This window comes from Pseudopipra pipra, chromosome 2, assembly GCF_036250125.1.
Source record: "Pseudopipra pipra isolate bDixPip1 chromosome 2, bDixPip1.hap1, whole genome shotgun sequence".
NCBI classification, from domain to species: Eukaryota; Metazoa; Chordata; class Aves; order Passeriformes; family Pipridae; genus Pseudopipra; species Pseudopipra pipra.
In genome coordinates, this window is record NC_087550.1 from 38082801 (window position 1) to 38106376 (window position 23576).

General features: G+C 36.2%; 1 protein-coding gene across 1 annotated transcript in view; it reads left to right on the top strand.

Annotated features, from left to right (window-relative positions):
• Nucleotides 1-940: 940 nt before the first annotated feature.
• DEUP1 (deuterosome assembly protein 1) overlaps nucleotides 941-23576 on the top strand; it is a 41744-nt gene continuing 19108 nt past the window's right edge. The window contains 9 exon segments of the mRNA XM_064645081.1: nucleotides 941-1408; nucleotides 1411-1436; nucleotides 2160-2224; nucleotides 6040-6208; nucleotides 7571-7666; nucleotides 12931-13065; nucleotides 15983-16090; nucleotides 18540-18752; nucleotides 23249-23394. Of these exon segments, the coding sequence (XP_064501151.1) occupies nucleotides 1300-1408; nucleotides 1411-1436; nucleotides 2160-2224; nucleotides 6040-6208; nucleotides 7571-7666; nucleotides 12931-13065; nucleotides 15983-16090; nucleotides 18540-18752; nucleotides 23249-23394 (1067 nt within the window). The 5' untranslated portion in view covers nucleotides 941-1299.

Sequence of the window (23576 nt, forward strand, 5' to 3'; positions counted from 1 at the left end):
GTGTCACCTGCTCTACATGACCTTGCCTTGGCAGGGTGGTTGGACTAGATCATCTCCAGAGGTCCCTTCCAACCAATTCTGTAATCCTGTGACTTTCTTGAAACTCTGCATATAATTTTATTTTAGTCTCTCATTTAAAAAAGGTATTTTTAATATTTCATAGCTTGAAACAGCATTTCTGCTGACATGAAAACCATCTGCCTCAGCACTGTATGTAGGAACGAAATAAAACAGATTATTCCTTAGACCTGACATTAAAAATGCTGCTCACTTGGCTAATTTCAGTAAACATACTAAGTAAAACAAAGTCAAAGCCTGAAATTTAGTGTACAGAAGTAGACTAGCAGCTCCCGAAAATGCTCTGTGCAATTTCAGAACAATAAGTACAAAGTGAATAGAACCATCCTGGTAGAAAAACTCACTAAACCTAAAAACCCAAAATTATTCCTATAAAAAGCTGAAGTAGCTGTGATTCCTAAAAGCATTTTGTTGTTGAATAAGACAGACTGAAGGCCACAAGAATGTAAAGAGAAATGTCATCAGGTCGAGGTCGTTTGCAAAATAACCTGAAAATCATTTGAAGCCCTTTTACAAAAGCATAGTTAGTCATTCAGGAAGGAAAGAATAATGTTCAGCCTTTTCAATATCTAGTAATAACAGTGTTTTAAGAGGAAAAAAAAAAAAGGAAGAGGAAAAAAACCTCAAACCATCTTGCCTACCGATTTCTTAAATTATGTTGAAGTACATGTTCTTTACCCCGGGTGCTGTTTCCAGCTCCAGCTTCCTTCAGATCGATGGGCGGCTACTGGAGGGACACGGGGCCCTGCAAAAGACACCGGGAGTGGCGCCGGCCCTGACACCGGGATACCCTGGGCGCCCCTCTCCACTCCCAGCCGGAGCTGGTGCCCGCCCTGTCCCTGCCCTGTCCCGGCCGCCTTCCCGCCTCGCTCGCCGCCCTCCGCGTTACCGCGGCGACGGCAGCGGGGAGCGGCGGGACGGGCGGCAGCTGCGGCGGGACGGGAAGGGACGGGACGGGACAGGGCAGGCCGGGGCGGGTGGCCGGGCTGCGGGGCTCGTACCGAGGCCATAGAGACAGCGGGTGCGGAAGGAGCGGAGGGGGAACGCGGAAGGTAACGGGAGGGGAGGGGGAGGCCTCGGGGGCGCGGGGGATGCCGTCGGTGTCCCGGTCTCGTCAGGTGTCCGAGGACCCGGGGGTGCTGTCGGTGCCCCGGTCTCCTCAGGTGCCCGGTACAGCCATGGCTGCCCCTGTGCCTGTGTCGCCTCAGGTGTCGGTCTCCTATGGTGTCACGGGTGCTGATTCTTTGGCAGTGTCACCTCAGGTCCTGGTCCTTGTGGAGCCAGTGCTCCTGTGCCTGCGTCACCTCAGGTGCCCGGTCTCTGTTGGAGCCGGTGCCCCTGTGGCAGTGTCACCTCAGGTGCCTGGTCCTTGTGGAGCCAAGGCTACAGTGCTCTGTGACAGTATCCACACATCCATGTGTACTCTTAAGAGCCCCCACTGCTCACTCCCATGAGGAATTAGGGATGTTTCATGCTACTCCATCACCTATAGTGTGGTTGGCTCCTGTTCTTGGATGCAGGTAAGCTTGCCCCCACATCCTTGTGTCCTGCTGGACCCACAGAACTGGACTGGTCCCAGTAACAGCCTTGTTCTGATCTGTCTGCTGAGATACTTGACTACTATTTGTTTTAGACCTCATCTGCCAAGCAAGGGAGTGAATAATCAATAGGAGTCCAAAACTGTGTTTGAGAGCAATTATATCCGGGATGTAGGTTAATTTTGGTGCTCAAAGGAACGGAAATGTTTGATGCATGCAGCCATGGATCTATGGCAAATTTAGGTTTATGTGTTTCAGTGTCCCTCATGGAAATCCAGGGCTACGCTCAGGCTAGCATCACCTCTAGTATGTCAGTGCTGCACCAAATGCGAGAGCTGCTGTCACAGAGCTGAGCTTATTCCAGAAGTTTTCGTCTTCCCCATTCCAGCCTGTAACTAGAGCTGCATTCCTGTCCTTGTTGTTTGCAATGGGAAAATTACAGAGATTTAAAGGAAAGTGTAGTACTATCCAGTATGTACTACTTGGCTGTGTAAATGTATGCATTTAAGAATCTGAATTACTTGATTTTTGGTGTTTTAACAGGTTAAAACGACAATCAGTATTATGGAGGAGGCCTTAGAATTGTTCCAGGAACAAGCTGTCACTAAGTAAGTAATGACTTAGTGTCTTGGGACTTGAGAATATGATGGAATTGAAGTATGTAGGTTTATTAAAAATGACAAACAAAATATTAATGATTTTAGAAGCAAACTTGATGCTCAATTTCTTTTTATTTCCATGTAAATTGGAGAGGTTACTGATAATTAAGACAACACATCTTATTGCTTTAGCTAATACTCTACTCACTGTTTCTGTTAGTTACTTAAATTTTTAAAATATCCATACCTGAACAAAAGGGAGGGAAATGAAAGCTATGTAGGGTTTTATTAAGATGTTAAGAAATGTTATTTCAAACTGTTTTAAAAAACAGTTGAAGTTGCTATGCTAAAGCAGTATCAACTTACATGTCACAGCTCTTAAAACATTAAAAATCTTAAAACCAAGACATTCATTGCTAAAGCCCTATCTTATTTTCCACAGATAATAACCACAATTGTTCTCCCCCAGTATGAAGTGCACTTTCCATCACAATACATCTATTTTTTTTTACATAATCCAAGATTAGTTCTTTTAATGTTAGTCTAAAAAAATATGTTAGTACAGCATAAAGTCTTTCTAAAGAAGTGAAAACACGAGTCAGATTGAATATAGGACCTCATCCCATCCAGTCTCTTCAAGGAAAACAGAAATATAGGAAGTACTTCTTCATATAATAAGTTAAACAGAATATTTATCTATCATAATTTGAAAATAAACTTGTTACCTATTTTTCAAATTAACTAGTTTATTCTGTCATTAGTACCAAGAAACAGTCCAAGGTAATATGATATATATTAAGTGTAAAAGTATTTCTTAAAATAATAGAAACAGGCATAATCTCTCACACCTTATTCTGGCCCAAGAAAGATTTTAATAGGATTTGAAAGTGGTCTTCTTGTACTAAAGAATAGTGGATGCACTTTTCATGATAGATAAAAATTGCTGTAGTAAAATACTATATTCTGAGTGGTGTGGCCCTTTTGCTTTGAGTGTTTTTTGTTTTTTTTTTTGTTAGTCATATGATTGGTAAATGTAGTCATATAAAAACTTGAATTAAAAAAAACAAAAGATTGATATTCTTTGGATACTGTTTTACAAATCAGAAGCCTATTTCAAGAGGTCAGATTCTGCCTTGCCTGTGTTTTAATCGACATATATGAAATTTTAGGCTATTGCAGATGACTCTAGAGTGATTTGTCCCATCATAAACCAGAATTCTTGGTAGTTATTTATTTCCATTAACTATACAAAGAATCTGGAAGAGTAGTTTAGGTTACACATTCAATGAAAGGAGACATTCATTTCAGTCTATGCTGATAGTATTCCAGAGATAATGCAGAAGCTTTAAAATTTGGGAAGATGGCTGAGTAATGGTGGTGAAAATCATGACAATTATATTGCATCTGCAAAGACTCATAAATAACAAATAATCCATCCACAAATCTGTATGATGCTGTACAGTTGAAAATTGTTAAATAAATTAGTTGTAGTTCTTATAATAGAACTTTGGGATAGAAGATTCTAATGGACTATTTACAACTGATTTACATATTTACTATCTTTAAAGCAAGTTTTGCGATAATAAAATGAATTAATATTGGTTCAAGAATCGGAGTTAAATACCAAAAACTAATGAATGTTCTGTGTAAGATGGAAATATTTGTTAACTGCATAGGTTTTGCTTGTGTTTGGATAAATATGGTCATACTTATTTTCCTATTTGTGAGCAAACCTGAGTAATAAGGGAAGAAGGTATGAAGTAGAGACAGTCAGTCAAGACATTTCTTAAAATGGTAGTTTCTAAATTACAATTTTATTCTAAAGAGTATGGACAATAATATTCTTTCTGTGTCTGCTAGGAAACAGTGAGAAAAATACAGACCTGTGCAGAACTGCAAAAGACAAATAAATAGGGCTAGAAAAGTCTAATAAGTGCAAAAGTCATTTGTGATAAAGGCCTGGAGTGAGTAAAACTTTTAATCTGGATTTTGGTTTGTCTAAAGTTGGAAACATTTAGTTTTACATGAAGATAAATAGATATTAATGACAGTAGAATATGAATCATGTCTATTTTCAGCTATATGGAAACGGAATAAAAGAAGATTAAGAACTTGCCTACATCACTTTAAAATGAGCTACCTTTAAGTGATTTGAGCTGTTTCAAAGTAAATGAACCCCCCAAAAAAAGCTGCCTTTTGCTTAAGTACAAGTCATTACTTCCCTGTATGATGAATCCCATTTGGTGTATGCATTCTACAAAGTGGGAATGCTATATCCATACAGGTAAAAAAACCCATGCATACTTCTTTGCTTTATGAGCAAATTCATTGTCTGTGTGGTTTTTTACCTGATGGCATATTAAACAAAAGAAACCACTGCATTCCACACCAGTGATAAAATAAAGTCTCATGATTTTGATACCACATGATTGGCCATATTATGAAGGGGCTAGTTAGCATTCTTTTCAAAACACTTAGTGGACTAAAATAATAGTTACAGCAGCAAGTAGTACCTCTATGCTAGTAGGTAGGGATAACTGCAGCACTGTTAGCAATACCAGTGACATGGTACAGAGTAGTTTTGATAGTGGAACAGAAGCAGTAATCTGTAGCTTCTTCACATACAGCTGTCCTTTCGCAGCTGCAAGTGTACTTAGAGGATCCATGTAAGAAATTAGAGATAGTGAAGATAAACTGAGAAGCTGTTTCAGAAGGAATTTTTCTTTCAACATCTCCCTTTTTTATATATTGGTGGGTCTAGGTTCAAGAAGAATGCAAGCACCATCGAGAGAAAATTTTCTAGCAAGGGCTGCAGAATTTGCCTTTTGTGGGATGATCTGAAAGAGAGAAGTGAAATTTAAAAGGGAAAGGTGCCAGTCAGGATCTGAAAGGGTAACCTGATGATCTAGGCTAGAAGTTGTCTTTGCACTTGCATAATAATATTTAGATGATCCACGCGATGCACAGTAAAGAAAGTGCCTATTTCCGAAGGCTGAAATAAGATGTCTGAGTCATTGCTGGTGGTTCACCAAGGTGTTGCCACATGACATTACATGAGTCTGGAAGGGCACAGGTCCTTATAGCAGTATCAAAGAAGAGGTAGTCCTGATGCAGTATGGCTTTGTTTTCTGTTTTCAAAAGCCTGTTTTATATTCCACCCAGAGAGGATCAAAGTTTACTGCATCATTAATGCTACTTTTGAGATGAGTTTGAGGCACTTGGAAGGGGGGTAGTTTTATTTTGAAACATGAACATCACAGTGTACTACTTGCTTGCGCTTTGTTTATTATCATCCTGTGTTTCATATTGAATTTCGAAGTGGTATTATGGCATTGGTAACAGTTTTAACATTTAACATTAATGCCTTTTGGTATTAAGATTTATGTCTGTATTTAAAAAGCCTTTCCAAGCTTAACATTGATGATATTATAGTTTCAAGGATTTGTTGATGTAAAAGAAGGTTTAGAGAATTTGACTTTAAAAAAATCACGTAAAATTTTAATTATGACATTACAAATCTAAAAAATTTGCTTCAATTTCCTGTAATAATTATCAAAACAAGGGATGTGCACAATTTAAGCACCAAATAACAAATCTTTGATAAACACATATCCATACTAAGTAGCTGTTTTTTCAGTTTAGTGCAGTCAAAAGTTGAGCATTTGACTCTAGACCTATATTTGAAGGCGTCATTTACCTTTCCCGTTTCTTTCTGATGTTGAAAAGTGGTTAATTCCATCAGAATTAAAATAAAGTTTTAGCAATGTAAAGAAAAATTTGTCTTCTCTCTTGAAAAAATAAATCTCTTCTTTTTATGTTTTTAGACCTCCATGTGAAGCTGAACTTCAGGAATTAGTGCATCAAATTGACATCATGGTAAACAGAAAGCAACTGGAATGGGAAAGAAAGATGAGCGCTTTAGAAGCGAAGATGGATATCCAGGATCAAGAATTAGCAAGTGCCCAAAGCAAACTGGATCAAAAAGGTCAAGAGGTATTTAAGAATATCACATTCTATAAAGGAAGTATTTATTCTGGTACTTACTTATTAGTATGCTTTAAATGCTCTATAAGGAGACACGTTTGTTCTGTTATGTAAAAATGCCAAACACCCTTTAAAGGTCACTAATTATCCTTAGTGTTTTGTTTTAAATTGTGCTTCTGTTCTGAAAAGTGATTGTAAAAATGTCATTGAAAATCTCGTATTTCTTCTGTTTCCCTAAAGTCTAAATCAAATATCCTCAGTTTAACTGTAAAAAAAATAATTTTATGGGTTTTTTCTAAATGCCAACACTTCTCGTTTCATCAGAAATTTTAAATGGAAGTGTACAGTTCAAAAAGGTTCACAACATTATGTCTCTGTAGCTCCTGTTTATATCTGATTTTCATCATTTTACATGATATACTGGTTTTGTATGATAATTTTATTCATTGTGAAGATTTGAATTGCATTACTACTTCGACTTTCTTACGAAACTGAAAGCCCCAGTGTACCTAGTATTGTCTGTACTTCACAGTCTTGTCTGCTGAGTATTCATTCAGAAGCATCAAGAAATCCTTGCATAGCATTCAGTTCTAGTTCAAGACAGCTGAATTTAGGTGTCTACACAAGGGCACTGCTGTGTGAGCTAGGTGTCTAAACTGCCAATGGCAGTTCTGAAAATGGAGTAACTCTCCCTAATGAGCAATTAGGAACTTGCCCTTAGTCATCGCGGTCAGAGGAGCCAAAAGAATAATTCAGGTAGCCAATCCTCAAATCCTCAATTTATTTGCCTGCACAGAGATGTTATCTGAAATACTTTAGCATATTCTGCCTAGCTTCCAGCTGTCCTTCCAGAAAAGCATGTCATGTATGCACTTGGTCATATTTCTCGGATCTCTGTGAAACTCAGTAATAATTCAAGTTTTCTCAAATGGCACTGTACTTAGGGAGCAGAAATGAGTCTACAGGGTCTTCCAATAATTTGTACATAAGTAGTGGAAAGTCTTTCATATGATTTATTAGAGCCATTCAAGGAAATTTTTCACAATGGGGCACAGCAGTTCATTCACATAACTGGGTCAGAAAAACTTTCAGAAATTATCTTTTATGACAGCCTTGTACAATATTATCATTCAATCATAACATAAGTATACACTGAGATTTTTTACTATAAAATCTCCCAATTTTATGTTTATACCACAATCTGGGTTTCTGGTATCCAGTTTTATTATTAAGTTACTGCATTAAAATATATTTTTAATACCTCTCCCTTAAGCAATGGTCTTCTTCCAAAGTGTAAAATTACTTTTCCAAAAATGACCTACTTTGAAACACTTCAGAAAAGATACATTTGAGTGCTTATTCTAACTGTAGGTGGGACTACTTCAACAAAAATTGGAAGACTTACAGAAAACTAAATATGAAATGGCTCAGAGCTATGAAACTCAGCTTCAAGCACTGAAATCTCAAGTAAGAAAAATGTCAATTTCATTATTTTGTGATTGTATTATAAAAAGCTTATCCATGCCAAATGATATAGATGTGATGTTATGGATTTGGGAAAGATGAATCATGTCGTACGAATGATGATGACTACAACTTCCTCCCAGGCTGCATTATAATTTCTGTACTGTCATGTCCAAACTGCTTGGATGGATTTTGATGTGATCATAACATCTGTTATGAAGACAGATATGTGATTTCCTGACTTCGGACTAACGAAAACTGAAAATGAATAAAACATAGTTAGATTTATGCTATTAAGACTCTGATGCACATCAGGAATTCTAAGATTTAAACTGTTCTTATGTCTTTGCTATACATTTTTCTGCTTTTAAGGGACTATTAAAGTGATTTGGTAGTTTTCCATAAGGTATAGCTTTCCATAGTATAAGAACAGGAGTAAGCTAGATTAATGATACTGGGAATTTGTTTGAGCTTTATTTATTTCAGAGTGTACTCACAGCCCAGAAAGCCAATTGTATCCTGGGCTGCATAAAAAGAAATGTGGCCAATAGGTTGAGGGAGGTGGTTCTTCCCTTCCACTCAGCTCTAGTGAGACCCCACCTGGAGTGCTGCATCCAGCTCTGGGGCACTCAGTACAAGAAAGACACGGACCTGGTTAGAGCAAGTCAAGTGGAGGCAACAAAGATTCTGGAGCACCTCCTGTGAAGACAGGCTTTGAGAGCTGGAGAAGAAAAGGCTCCAGGGAAAGCTTAGTGCAGCCTTTCAGTAGTTAAAGGGGGCTTATTAGAAAGATGGGGACAGACTACCTATCAGGGCTTGTTTTAAACTGAAACCTGAGGAACAGTTTGGGTTTTTTTCAGTGAGGGTGGTGAAACACTGGAACAGATTGCCCAGAGAAGTTGTGGATGCCCCATTCCAAGTGCAGGTTGGGTGGGGCTTTGACCAACCTGGTCCAGTGAAAGATCTCCCTGTTCATGGCAAAGGGTTGGACTAGATGATCTTTTAAAGGTCCTTTTCAACCCAAACCATTCTATGGTTTTATGATTCTGTTTGGCTGTGTTTGCTCTGCCACCTGCATTTTTGTTTCTTCACTATTTTCTACTTCAATCATAAATCAAAAATTTTTACGAAACTTCAGTTTTTTCTGTTTCTCACATTTGAAGAAGTTAACATACACAATTCTGCATTGTTTTTCTGGCCATTTTTCTATTCCCTTCACTGGATTCTCCTACCAGATACTTAGTGTTATAATTTCCAGTCATCACACTTACTATATAATCATCTTAGATTGCATAAATTGGCTATCATTATTTTCATTTAGAAGTGATAACACCACCTGAATACATCAAACAAATAAATGCATTACTTATTTTTAATGTTATGTTGTCTTTAATTTATATTTTGTTTTATATATGAAAATTGATTTGGCAAACAGTTCTGTAAGTAAGCAGTGAATGCTTTGGTTGTTTTGCAATTAACACTTTCAGTCATTTGGGAAAGTAGGTAGAAATAAAAGCTGTTTTATCATTTACACAAATTACATAAAAAGAAACATCTTAGCATGATTATGGAGAAGATAAACATCACACAGTGAAAAACAGTGTGACTTTTTACGTATAAGATGTAAGCTACCTTTAGCAATGCAGAACTATCTCCCAAAATATAGTATATCTCTCTCTCGTCCTATCCTTTTTCACATTTGCTGCAATATTTTTTTAATCATATGCTAAAAATGATTGGGTTTATGTTACATGTTCTTGCTAAGATCTTCAATGAAATTGAACCTTCTGAAATTAAAACTCCAGGCCATTTTTGATAAAGATTTTTATTTTGAAGCTGTTAGTTACCCTACAGGGCCTTTCCACAGGCAAATACAACATTTTCTCCTTTTTAAAAGAAAAAAAGTATCTGATATTTCCTACCTACAAGCTTTTTTCTTTAAACCTGGTTATATTTTTTGCCCAGCTCCTCCTCTTTAGTTACCACTTAGACCTCCTAACCTTTCTTTGAGTTTCTTGATTGCGTCTTCTTTTATCTTTATTCAGATGTTTAGATTTATAGCTCTTAAGAATATTTTCCCAGTCCATGTCTCCAAACATTTCCTCTTCTCTCAGTCATGCTGTTTATTTTGACAAAGGTTTCAGCACTGATGCTCTTTCCATTTATTTTTGATCCCCATTCTTACCCTTTCACCAAACCATATTTCTTCATGAAATGCCCATCTTGTACACACTAACTGAAGAAGTAAACTGTTGAATGCCTATGTTAGGAGGTGTGCCTGGATTCTCTGTGATAAACAGAAGTCTGCCTGTCAGAACAGTTCCAAGCACCTGTGCTAGACAGGACTGTCCCACTCTGTGTCTCTAGCTTTTACCAGTCTCCTTATTAAGTTTCTTTCTTGAATTAGAGTGCTGCAGGGTCTACAATAAAATTACTTTAATGTCCCCAATTCTCAGCTACACAAACTCATATCTAAAATATAGAGCTTCCTTGACAATATTAATCTTTGCCTTATCTCCTTTGACTCCCTTCTTTTGGTTCTTATCATCACTTGGAAGTTATACCACCTTCTAAACTGTATAATATTAAGAGCTACACTTTGGTTTTGCACAAATGGTATATCACTATATACCAATAGCATTGTAGCTTTCTCTGCAGATGTATTCTTAAAATTGCTCCCAAGATTTGTTCCTCCCTAATCTCACTAGAAATAGAAAGGATCACTTTTTCTAGCTATCAGAATGCTAGACTATTTCAAACAAATTTCTCTTCTGTTCTCTGCGCTTTTTTTTCCTTGCTACTGCTAAAAGCAGCTGTTTAATGAGCAGCAGTCCCACTGAATTGATTGTGTGCCTGTTGAATGCAGTAATACCTATATTTTTCTTGTATTAGGGAAATAATTCCTGGTATGTAACCTGAAACTCCTAGGCCACACTGCTGCACTCATTCAAATGTACAACATTTTGTCATAATTAAATAGCAAAAACTTTAGAAGTTCATCTTCATTACTTGTTCCTTCTTTTTTTTTTTTAATTTATGTCTCATAGCTATTCTCATTTTGAAAACGACAGAAATCTCTCAGCAAAAGAACAAGAATCTATTCTTGCTCTGAGCACTTGGCAACTAATTGCCTTGCTTAGACATTTAAAAGCTAGATGGCTACATCTGAACTACCTCAGGCTCCCTTTAGAGTCAATGGAGAGAAATGGACACCCCTAGAATACAACTCATGTCAGTGTATGACAAGAATTTAAGATAGCTGAAATGACTAAGCATTTGAAGGCAGCTTTTTCTAATGCAGAGTAGCTCAGGCTTGTATGTCTAACTTTCAGAAATCTGAACTTAGATTAATTCTACCCCAGAATTCACTGAAGTGCCTCATCTTTTGGTCTTTTGTTTGTTTTTTTTTTTTCTTTAATATGTAAAACGTGCAAAGAGAACAACTTGGATGTTTTAAAGTGAATATCTAGCATTAAATGGAAGGATTCTTGGCTTTTAGTCTAGTTTCTAGTTATGATAACATCCAGAATCTAATCTGTCTGTAATATACTACTATATGTCATATACATATACTACTATATGTCATTATGTCATTAAATGCTCAGACTGAATTTTCTGATTTTGGCCATTCTGTTCCATTTTTGACTGATTTGCTGAATTGCTGGATCTTGTATTTCCTAACCTTTTTAGCATGAACATTCTAATACCTGTCTTATCTGAGTTTGCTCTTCCCAGGCAGTTCACATATGCCATAATATATTCAAGAACAAAACTGTTATTTGCAAAAGGGTATCTTTCTTCCAAGGGCAATGAGTTCCATGTTGTTTGAGTCCGTATACTCTTGACTAATTTCAAATATTTTATCTTAACTGTGTTCTCTGGCAAGGTCAACTTCAAATATAGGCAGATACTCTGCAAGACTTCTGATTCGGTTTTGAAGGCAGTATCTCAGCTCTGTAAATCTGTGTTACAGAATTGCTATTCAGACATTCCAAGTTGGTCAAATCTATCCACAGGAATGAAACTTTCTAGTCCAGGACAATCTATCTTCATCTTTTCAATTAGTTTTCTCTGTCCCATATTATGATTCCCAAGTTCATCTCAAATGTCTCTAGGAAGTTTCCATACAATTTTTTTTGCTTCAGTTTCTGTATCTTTTCTAGACTTCTTTGGCCATCTTTGTCATCTGCACAAACCTCAGTTGTTCAGTCCGTGTTGATTCAACAGGATTCCATTCCATTTCCAATTAATTCCTTGGAAGTAATTTCTTTTCCAAACAGTAGTTCACTTTGAGCAGTTAACAAAAATATGAGATTTTATGGATTTTGTTTGGTTATACAAAGAACTTTATGTTAGAGTCAGAATTTTTAAATTCATATATACCTGAATTTAAAGGAACTTATCAACAAGAGACACGATCAGTAGTTATAGTTATAAGGTTCTTTTCTACTCAGCATTCTTCACAAAGTTCTTTTGCTCAGCTGTCCTTAAAACTGTATTTTTAGTGTTTCCTTTGTCAATATTCTTGGGTTTGTTTTTTTTTCCCAAAAACAAATGTACATATCCCTACTAGATAATGTCAGTTTTCTGTATCAAACCTGTTAACAGCCACTAGAGAGACCCTTTGCTTGTGCAGTAGAGTGCAGTAGAGCAGACCAGCTGTTTTTCTGAAGGGGCTGGTACTTCCCTTGGTGCCTTCCCTTCTCTGCCTCTACCTCCTTTCCTCTGAGTCCTAAGCTGGGTTTTCATGGTAAGATCAGTAGGCAGTGTCTTTTGTCTATTTAGTGTCAAATTCTGTGAGACACTCTGTGGTAATTCCAGCAGAATGCAATCATCACACATGTTACATTTCCACAATTTTCGCTACAACAAAGAAACGTGCAAATTTAAAGTACATTAATGATAATCTGTCATTCTTACTAGTGAAACATCCTTTAAAAATGTCAACACAAGATGGCAGTAAACAAGTATAGAACATTCCATATAAACATTATAAAGGAAGTGACTCTATGGGTAACTGCTATGAAGAACTTCAGCAGAGTTAAGTAGCTGTCAAATGAACCCATTTGAAATGTTAACTAACATTTATGTGAGAGCTTAGTCTTGTTCATCTATAATAGATTAACTTTATTAATTGATTTTTTGTTACATTGATTAAACATTTAGAATGCTGAAGCTGCAGTTGGTGTTTCTAGTTTAAAGAAAACTTTGGCCATGTGGTCATCTTTGATAGATTTTTTCATGTTCAACTCTGCTTTTGTTTTTAGTTTACAAAGTTGACACATAGTTATGAAAAGCTACAGTCACATCAATTAAAACACAAAAAGGTCAACAGTAGAGAAGAATGTGAGGAAAGCCTAGTGACATCGTCTGACCCAAGAAATTTATACAAGAAACTGGAGGTAAGAATACTTTGTTATTATATTCTAATTTTAATATCCCTTTAGAACTAATCTGTGATTTATAGTTGTAAGCTTTAATTTTCTCATAATTCTACAAAAATTATATAATTTTCTTGCTTTGTCAAGAAAGTTGCATAGTTTAATATTAATATGAATTTTTTTTAAAGTGTAACTATAAATAAATGTTACTGTTTTCCTGATTAGTATATGTGTATATGTGGATTATATGATCTCATCAGACCTTTTACATATCCAGGGTACTGTCACATAATACCTATCATTAATTCAAGTTTTATAAAGCTCAGGACAACCTTGACCATGTTGGGTTACGTGGAAAAAAAAGATTTAGGTTTGGAAAACTGCTTGTTGCACATATATCTTGACAGCACCCATGTAGCTGAGACAATCCACAACCTTGACCTCAGTGCCTGGTTTCCCAAGCTAATGCCTGATGAAGGATTAGGCACTTAAAATACATGCCACAGAATCCAGCATACTGATTGGGGGACTAGATAATAGGTGCTGAGAACAGAATCCAGTCACATTTCCTATCCCTTTGGACACAGAATGGATTGTAGTGGACCTGTTCTTGGATACAGGATGATGCTTATTTCTGATCATAATTCCCAGCCTTATCTTCTCAGAGTTACAGTTTACTTTACAATCTGTGGATCAATCAAATGTTTATTGGACCAGCGGAAAAGTTAGGCAACACAGAGAACTGGCATGTAGAGAGTGTGCCTGGAAGTGGTGGCTTCTCCCCAAATACTTCTCTGGCTCCATTCACTGGTGCAGAAACTGGTATCCAGTCTCAGTTCTTATAACTGAGTGATACAATCTCTAGCTGTGCTAACTTTTGCTGCTTCTTTTTTGCTTACCCAATAAATTTGCTGGTATTCTGTGCAAAGTGAAGCAACTTCAAAAGGAAGAATTCCAGAGCCTGTTAAAAAATAACGTGTTTGTTGGGTAGAAGACGAACATGAGAAGATTCTACTTCCGATTCTGTCTGGAAGGATTATGAAACTGTCTTCCACATATGGGAAGAACAGTCTAACCTGTAATCTGATGAAGCATAGGAAGATCACAAAAAAAATTTGTACTTTCTCTGGCCATCCTCTGTAAAGAGCATAATAAAGTAGTATATGCTTAGAGCGCTTACCAAACTGGGTACTGCAGGCAAAGCAAGCAGAGGAATATCAATTGAAGTGAGAGCTAGTTGCCTAGCTGCTAAGCATTGGGAAGATTTACATGTTTATGATGTAGATTTATGATGCAGATGATGCAGACACTGAGAATTTATGATCAAAAAATTAAGCTCTAGTAGATTTTAAGTACTTTTGTACTTTTTAATTAAGCAAGGTTTTAGGGTCTTTATTTTGGACTTGTCTGTCTTTTATGTTCTTCTATAAGATACAAGATTAACTTCTGCAACCTTCAGGTGACTGTACCTACACAGATATCCTAGACACATCGTAGTTCTCCATGATGTTGCTGTCTCTTCCACATGGAAGTTCTTACCATCAGAAAAGCTACTACAATTTGGACTGCAGCATAGCTGCCAACAGCTGCTACTACAAGAATAATAAATGGGCTATACATCTATCATTGTCTAAATATATCACTGCTGTGAAACTGTCTGATAGAGCTAATTTGAGAATTACCTTATTCAATATTAAAATTTGAAAATAATTTAAGACAATGCTGTAATTTGATTAATTATGCAGTATGAAAAATAAGTGCTTGGAATATATTTAGCAAATTCTAGTATTCAGGAAATAATTACTGTGTTGAAAATTTACTAAGCTCAGCAGTAAGACCTTGAATCTGAAGTCCTCATTAAGTAGTCTGAAACTCCATTTGTATCATGTTTTATAAAATAGAAAGATATTTATTGTTTTAAATGCCAAGGCAGATATTAGGAAAGCTATGAAATAAGATTTGTATTAATCTATGTTGAAAAGCATTTCATTTTGTTTCCGTAGAAAAAAAAACCTTATTTTTTAAATTTGGGGAATATGCCAGTTTAGGTTAATTATAAAACATCATCTGTCTTTTTGGAACAACATTTCCATTGTGAAAAAGGACATTCTCATAACAGTTTATTAGTTTCCACTGTATAAAGGATTACACTGTTATTTTGCTAACTTTTCAAACTAAAAGAGCAACAGCTCTAAACTGGAGTTCTCCTGCTTATTTTTTAGTATACTGCCTTTAAAGTCCATTTGTGAACATATAAGATCTGGTATGATCTAAAAGCAAATACAAATACTCTATAAATATGAATGTAAGTGCAAATACAAAACCAGTATTAGATAAATCTGATGTAATAGAATTAAACAGGTTTTTGTTTAAACTAGGTGAACTCAGAACCCAAAGCAGCCATTGCAAAGAGGGCAAGAAGTAAAATTTATTCAAGGTAGCTGCTGACCCATCTGTTACAGAAAAATAAGAAGGCAAAAAGCAAGCACTCAAAACATGTGTCTGAATATTAAGGATTTGATTCCTTGTTGATTACTCTGCTTGACATTGATATAACTTTAAAGTCACAGGAACAACCATCCAGTAAAATGAATATATTATGGTAATAGTCTAATACAGCAATTGTTTAAAATATTTTATATGTTTTATAATTTGTATAGTTTTATAATATATTTTATAATTTTTATTCAGGGATTATGTTTATCATCCCTTTTTGTCAGATTAATATCCCTTAAGACTGGATTTTTTTCTGGTGGGGATGACTGGATGGCTGGTTTATATAATTGTTATTATTTTCTTCTTTCCAAAATTATGGAAAGATTATGTATTAATTAAAAAACTAACTTTTTTTTAGAACTATACAAATTGCAAAAATATTTAGATTATGGAAAAGAGATATTTTCCCTATGTTTTCTAGTCTTGTTTTTCTGTCTTTCAGGAATTTAAATTGAGAGAAGGGGATAAGAATGGGACAATCTGCCAAAATTATCCTGTTTATTTGGATGCTCAACAAAAATTATTGTCCGAGAAATATAATTTATTTCAGGTAAAAGTCCTACCTTCCTGCTCTAGGAAGAAAATGAATGGCTTGCTCAGCTAGAACTTATTTTAACTTAATTTAAAAAAATTAAGCCCAGAGTGAATCTGATAATGCATGTCTATATTGGTAGTGAATATATTGCATTAGGTAAGGCAGGCCCATACTGGAAGATCTAATGATACATACAGATATTTTACTTTAATTTTCTCATGTAAATGAGAAGATGAATAAGTATCATGATGAAAATTACAACATTTCTAAAAAAAAAAAAAAACAAAACAACAAAAAACCTGCAAAACCCAGTGAATATTCCTTTTTTACTTTTAAAGTATATCGTGGAGATACTTTTATTTTCTGTGCAATTTACTGATATGCAATTAATTATGACAAGTTATGTAAAAAGTTTCTTACCAAGTAGTACGTGCCATGACTATGTTGACTCAAATATAAAGTTCCTTCCAATCTGTTAGCCTTTGTTTTCTTGAAGATCATAAATATATACTAATACTGTTTATGCAGAAAAATGAATTTTCATATGTTACTCCAGAATCATTCTTGGAGTTGTTTGCTGGATCACTTAACCCCTTTTTTAACATATTTTTCATCTTTCTAGTTATGATTCAGTCCTTGGTTGACTTTGTGATTCTTTTTTACTCACCAGTTTGCTCATTACTTTTTTTATATATAGCCTATTGATCCAGCACATTTTAATTTTTTTAATTCCTTCCAATCCAGAACAAAATGTTGATTTAATGATGTCTTGATGACCTATCTTGCACTAAAAAAAAAGAAAAAGAAAATAACTCACAAACTGCCTGGGCCACAAGACACCTTGAAAATTAAGTAAGGGGAAGCCAATTATGTTGCTGACTGGTAATTCCCTTTTCCACTGTTACTAAGCTTATTGGATCTTAATCTAGTGAAGCTTTTTCTTAACAATTCCTATGAGACTCTTTACTCATATCCAGAGTTCCAAGAATGACAGTTAAGTTTTGAGTTTAGCTGCTGAGAGAATTATATTCCAACTATTGAACTTCCATACAAATGTGTTAAAAAACCAAGTCTTTGACTAGACAAAACTATTGACTGATACATATTGATTATATAGTTAGACAAGTCAAAATAGAGTACTCAGTGATCATTCGCATTTTTCTGTTGAGGCTTTCATTGCCAAGAGTGAACTTTCTTTGAAGACAATTTTCTTCACAACTGTAACAGAACACCTGTTCCGATGGATTGTTATCCCTTAACTGTTTCAAAAGTGTTAATTGTTCCTGTGTCTTTGTCTCTAGTTGCTCTTTTGTGAGGTCTCTGATCACCAGTTGGAGTCTTGCACTATATTTTTCTCAGGATGCATTGACACTTTGGTATGTCAGGGTCCATAACTTAGATGTCAAAGGGACCTTAATTTGTTATCTCTAGGAATGAAACTGCAAATTTCTTTTGGCTTTTTATTTGATATGCAGCCAATGGTCCATTCTGCTTAGGTTCTCAGCCAACACAAATTACAGGAACATAGTCAATAACATCAAAAGCTGTCTAAAGCATGACTTCTTGCAGTCCTTGTCAGTGAAATATGGTATTTGTAACCCTATTTATTTTTACGATATATTTTCTTGCTCAGCTTGGTGTCTGCACATGATATATGATTTTCAGATTATATTTTGTTGTCATTTTTCAACTAATTTTCAGTCTTCTGAAAGATTAGTACTGCTTGTTAATCTCCCAGTAGAGGGGCCCATGTGGATAGTTTTTTAAACAGCAAAAACGGTTACCATAGTAATTATGCTTTTTCACAATGCCTGTGAATTCAGAAATACTGGCAAAACCAATTTTCTGAAGTTTTGGTTTTAAGATTTTAATTAGCACAAGAAACTGAATGAAGTGTTAAGATTCTACAGAATGTGCAAATAATTCTTCCCCAGGTTTAAGGATAATGATCTCAAAGAAGTACAGTTCCTGTAGTAACTGAGCTGTTTGTATATGAACTGTGTAATGCTAGCCCCCCTAGTCAAAGGTTAATATCTATCCTGAGGCGCACACACACACAACTCCTACTGAGTTCAATGAATCAAAGAGGAACATTTCTCTCAAATTATTTTCTATAGGCAACTGCTTTGAGTAGGTCATCATAATCACCTTTTTCACATTTGAGGATCGTTAACATTAAGTACCAGGAAAATACACAGCACAGGAGAAAAAAATCCTTGAAAAAATTCTATGCCCTTGAAGGTTTCTGAAACATATTTTTACTGAGGGCAAGGAACATGAGACCAAAAAAAAAAAGGAAGTATCCTTTAGAGAAGTAATTAAAACTGTTCCAATTGTGTGCCACCTTTTCTAAGCAAATACTGGTGAAGATGTAAATAGCTTTATGATTTCAGTACTAATGGTTTGGTCCTAGCAATTTACATATAATTATTGAATTCATTTAAAATATTTTCTTGTTTTATAGAAGCAGACCCAGAATTATCAATTCCAAATACACAATAAGAAAAAAAATCAAGATGAGGTAATTACCTATGCCCAGCCTGAAAGTGAAAAGGATGATTTGATTATTGAAAAACTAAAGGCAACTGTGAATGAAATAGCAAGGAACAAGAATAAACTCGAAGAGGAAAATCTGAAGCTCCGTGAAGATCTAAAAGTGTACCAAAACCAGTGCCAGGTAGTAACAATTTTTCATGGTGACTATGGAATTAATGCTGGAAAATTAATTACTTAGGAGCATACTTTTAAAAGTTGTATTGAGATGCCTACATAAAAGGTCTGTACATTAGGTGTATTCTTTGCAGGAACACAGAATGATCTGTGAACAGTATGTTTTTTTTTAGTAAATCAGAAATAGGTTTGATTTGTAGTAGTATATTTTTTCTTCTCTTGTTTACCTAGAGTTTTATAACTTTCCTATATCCATAGCATCTCCAGGAATATAGCCTAGTTCACTTGGTTCCTTGTATTCAAATGACTTCTATGAAATCTCTTTATCTGATTTATACCTTGTTGCACACTGTGCCTTATAGCTAGTAAATAAGTATATAGAGAAGTGTGCGGTATCTTTGTTATTTTTGAGGGGAGATTTGCAGTCAATGAATTTTTAAGTTGCTCTCCATGTAAAGAACCATTAGTTTTTACCTTACCCCTAGATCGCTGTTTTTCAGCATAGCACTGATCTATGAAGACAGCCATTTGCGCCTCTTCTTTTGGTCTTGGTATATGAGTTCTGACAAGACTGAGGTAATACAAGATCTTTACAGCCTTTTTTACTAGCTATGTTTGAAACAGATCGGGAATGAGATTCTCGTTGCTATTTTTTTCTGGTAGCATATATCATTTATGCTTTTGCTTATTTATTTAAGGACTTCTAGGTTCAGTAATATATTGAATGGCCTCCAGTAACTTCAGCTCTTTCTGGAGAAAGATCCATTTCTGCTTATAGACAGCCTTGCAGAGTTATAACAGCATATGCAATAAACTTTATAAGAATTAGCGTATATGTGGCAGAGGTTAATTTCAGGTGTTGTCTGAACAGCCAAGTCATGTCATTTGCACACTAGTTCACTGAGTCTATTGCCTTATACAAGTTATTGGTATACAAGCAAAACCTCTGTTTTGGTGCCTGTTAAAAAGCCTGCCACCAAAAGCAGTGGTACTAAAATACAGAGTGGAACAACCATGGCATTTGGAGCAAGCGGATAGATGCTGCAAGATGGAGAGAGTAGATGTCATGTGCTGTAGCCTTTAAGAAAATCTTCAAACAGGAGGAATTTTGGAATCCTGAAGAAAATACAGGAGGTGTAGGAAGCACTGAAGATGTTTTAAGTAGAAGTGGAGATAGATGTACATAACATTGTTACCTAAAGGGCAGAAAGTTGCAGAATAACTGTGTTGGTGGTGTGGAACACTGCTGTATTAGAAAAACTGCATTTGGAAATAGCTGCATAAGGTAAACACTGATGTAACGTCAATTTATAGTGAAAAGGGGTAACTCAGAGGAAATATCTTTTTTAGGAATGTCTGTATGAGAAAGAAGGAAGTGTGAGGGCTGCTGTCAGCCAGAAACAGTCAGCAGGTTTGCATGAAGGAGAGATAGGTGGAGGATGGGAATAGTCGAACGTGATATAGGTAAAGGAGGAAGCAGTAGATGGGAATCCTGGTGTGAAGAAGTCTGATGGCAATGAAAGCAAGACATTTATTGTGCCTCATATATCCTCTATGCCTATGACCATTTCATTTGTGCTGCTAAATACTTCTTTCATGCTATTAATTAGCAAGTGATAAAGTGAAATGGATGGAAGACCAGTTTGTTGGCTGTACAGAAAATACAAAGTTTAGAAAATCCAAATGGACACTGCAGTCTATTTCTCTACCTTATGAATTATCTGACAAACTTATCTGCAGCCACACATGGGAGGCAGCCTGAAAACATCACACAGGGAGCTTGGTTCTTGAAAAGTCTGCATTAAACTGCTAGACACTAATTTACATAGAAACACATCATATAATTGTATTTAAAGCATTGAACAGTGGGTTGGCATTGGGAAGGGTTTGGTAGTTGGGGTGCTCCAGGGGTGGCCTCTGTGAGAAGCTGCTAGAAGCTTTCCCTGTGTCTGACAGAACAAGTGCCAGCTGGCTCCAAGATGGACCCACCACTGGGCAAGGCCAAGCCCATCAGTCACAAACACCTTGGGGATAACATATTCAAGGGGGGAAGAAAAGAGCCCTGCGCAACCACAGTCAGGAGGAAGGAGTGAGAAAATGTGAGAGAAAAAGCCCTGCAGACCCACAGTCAGTGAAGAAGGACGGGGAGGAGGTGCTCCAGATGCCAGAGCAGAGATTACCCTGCAGCCCATGGTGCAGACCATGGTGAGGCAGCTGTGCCCCTGCAGCCCAGAGAGGCTCATGGTGGAGCAGAGATCCACCTGCAGCCCCTGGAGGACCCCATGCCAGAGTGGGTGGATGTCCAAAGGAGGCTGTGGCACCATAGGAAACCTGTGCTGGCGCAAGCTCCTGGCAGGATGTGTGACCCCATGGAGAGTGGAGTCCACACTGGAGCAGGTTTTGTGGCAGCATTTGTAACCCCACAGTGGGGGACTCACTCTGGAATAGCCTGTTCCTGAAGAACTGCATCTCATGGAAGGGACTCACACCAGAGCAGTTCGTGAAGAACTGCAGCCCATGGGAAGGACTCACATTGGAAAAGTTTGTGGAGGACTGTCTTCTGTGGTAGGGATCCCACACTGGAGCAGGGGAAGAGTGTAAAGAATCCTCCCCCTGAGGAGATTTAGTTTTTATTTCTCATTATCCTACTCTGATTTGATTGTTAATAAATTAATTTCCCCAAGTTGAGTCTGTACTGCCCATGGCGGTAACTGGTGACTGATCTCTCCCTGCCCTTATCTTGACCCACAAGCCTTTCTCTCATGTCTCTCCCCTGTCCAGCTGGGGAGGGCAGTGATTGAGTGGTTGTGGAGTGCTGTGGTGGGTCAACCCACCACAAAACAGCACTGAGTAGAACTAGAGCTGATCAGGAAATTTTTGAGGTTTCGTTTTGGTGTCAAGTGTGCCAAGCTAGTCAAAGCAAAACTTTTCACAGAAGAAAAGAGAAGGTTTGGTAAATTTTCAGCTTGAAATAGACTCTTGACCTGAAGGACTGTTTCAATTATTATTGCAGCTACTGCTGTGACTGCTGTTTTTCCTGCTACTATTATAATTCACAGAAGAAAATACAATTTATGTAAATATGTATGATGACTACAGTCCACCATAGACAATATGACTTCTGCCACAGAATTGTGCAAAATTCATTTCCTTTATCCACCCCAGAATGAAATCAGAGGGGTAACTGTCTCCTAGGTTCATATATTATAAAATAATTGTAGCTGTTTCTTGAATGTTGAAGTCATGAAGATGATAATAAGCAAGTCTTGCAGACAATTTTAACAGTTCATTAAGCTTTATTTCACCTGCATAGGCCCCGACTTGCATTTCAGTATTTAAAAAAGCTCTCTTGGCCTTAATGTAACAAAGGATAAGATGAATTAATCCATATATGCAGCCCTTGCAAAAAAAAACCCAACAACGTAAAAGCACTTCATATCTGTCTTCAGCAGCCCTTTCAGCCAGAAGAAAACCACAGGCTTCTTGAAAGGAAGGTCATTCTCATATGAGGCTCTAAGGGAAATAAACCTTTGAAGTTCTTTCTTGCAGTGTCATTTCTGGATTCCAGTTGTCTTTTGACACTTTAGAGGCTTGGCTTTATTTTTGCTTTTAAAGATGGAAACTATGTTCAAATAAATTTAAGAAATTATGAGAAATACTAATGTTTTCAGTGCAATGGTTTTAAAGGTAAAGGATCAACATTCTTGGAAAAATCCTTTTTTTTTTAATCTGGAACATGCTTTTTGATCTTAGGTGACAAGAAATAAATATTCTCTGGATAGTATTATTGCTACTTTTGTTATTTGTGGGTTATATTTCCACGTCCTTGTCTTTAGTATGTTTTCAGTTTATTTTTGTGGAATTCTGATTTATTTTTTTGTTTAAGTTCATATTATATTATGCCAAACGTAACATGTCTTCAGGTTGTCTATCACATTATCAATCAGAAATTAGAAGTAAAGCAGAGATATGATTTGTCAAGTCCCTAAGAAAAATCTTTTTGTGATTTTTTGAACATTTTGTGATGTTCATTTAAATAAGCAATTAGCACCATGCAGATGGACCTAGTTTTGGAGATGATTTCTATAGCATTGTACTTTTCAAGCTTATAAATTTGGAAATGCTGTTAAGAAAAAAAAAGGAAGCTACTTATGGCACTAATTCCTGCATGTGAAACATGTTCTATGATGCTGCTAAAACAAGCAAACTATGTATTTTAGATGCATTTAGTACAATAAAGAACTTCTGAATGATGTTTCCTATGATAGTTTCAGAAACAGATGCATTGGAACATTGCAAGAGCTAAAGAATATTCAGCATCTGATTTTTAGATGAGACTTCTGAAGAAGGGAACTGACAGGAAAGCAATACCTTTTTCAGAAATTAAAATCATGTATGTCCGTTCATTTAAGTTATACAGGTCTTGAATACAATGTGTTCCAATATAGCATTTTAAGCTGTCTAATTTTATTTATCTGTTTATGCACTTGTTTGTTTCTTTAGAATATGGAGGCAGACTTTTCAGAAATGAGACATGAGCTGCAGTCACGGGATGGTCTCTGGAGAAGGATGCAGCTGGAATGCCAGCAGTTGCATACAGAATTATTGAAAATCAAAGAGTACAAAGATACGCAGGAAATTCAAATAAAGTATGTATGTTGAAAACAATATTTAAATTAACAAGTACTTCTGAGCTAATGACTTTTTTCTTACATTTTATTTACATTAACTCTGTTTAAAAAGATACTCTGGATTCAAATATCAGATCCTAAACAATTTTAGACTGAGCATTTTCATTGGTAATTATATATGACAAGATTTCAGGCAGTGG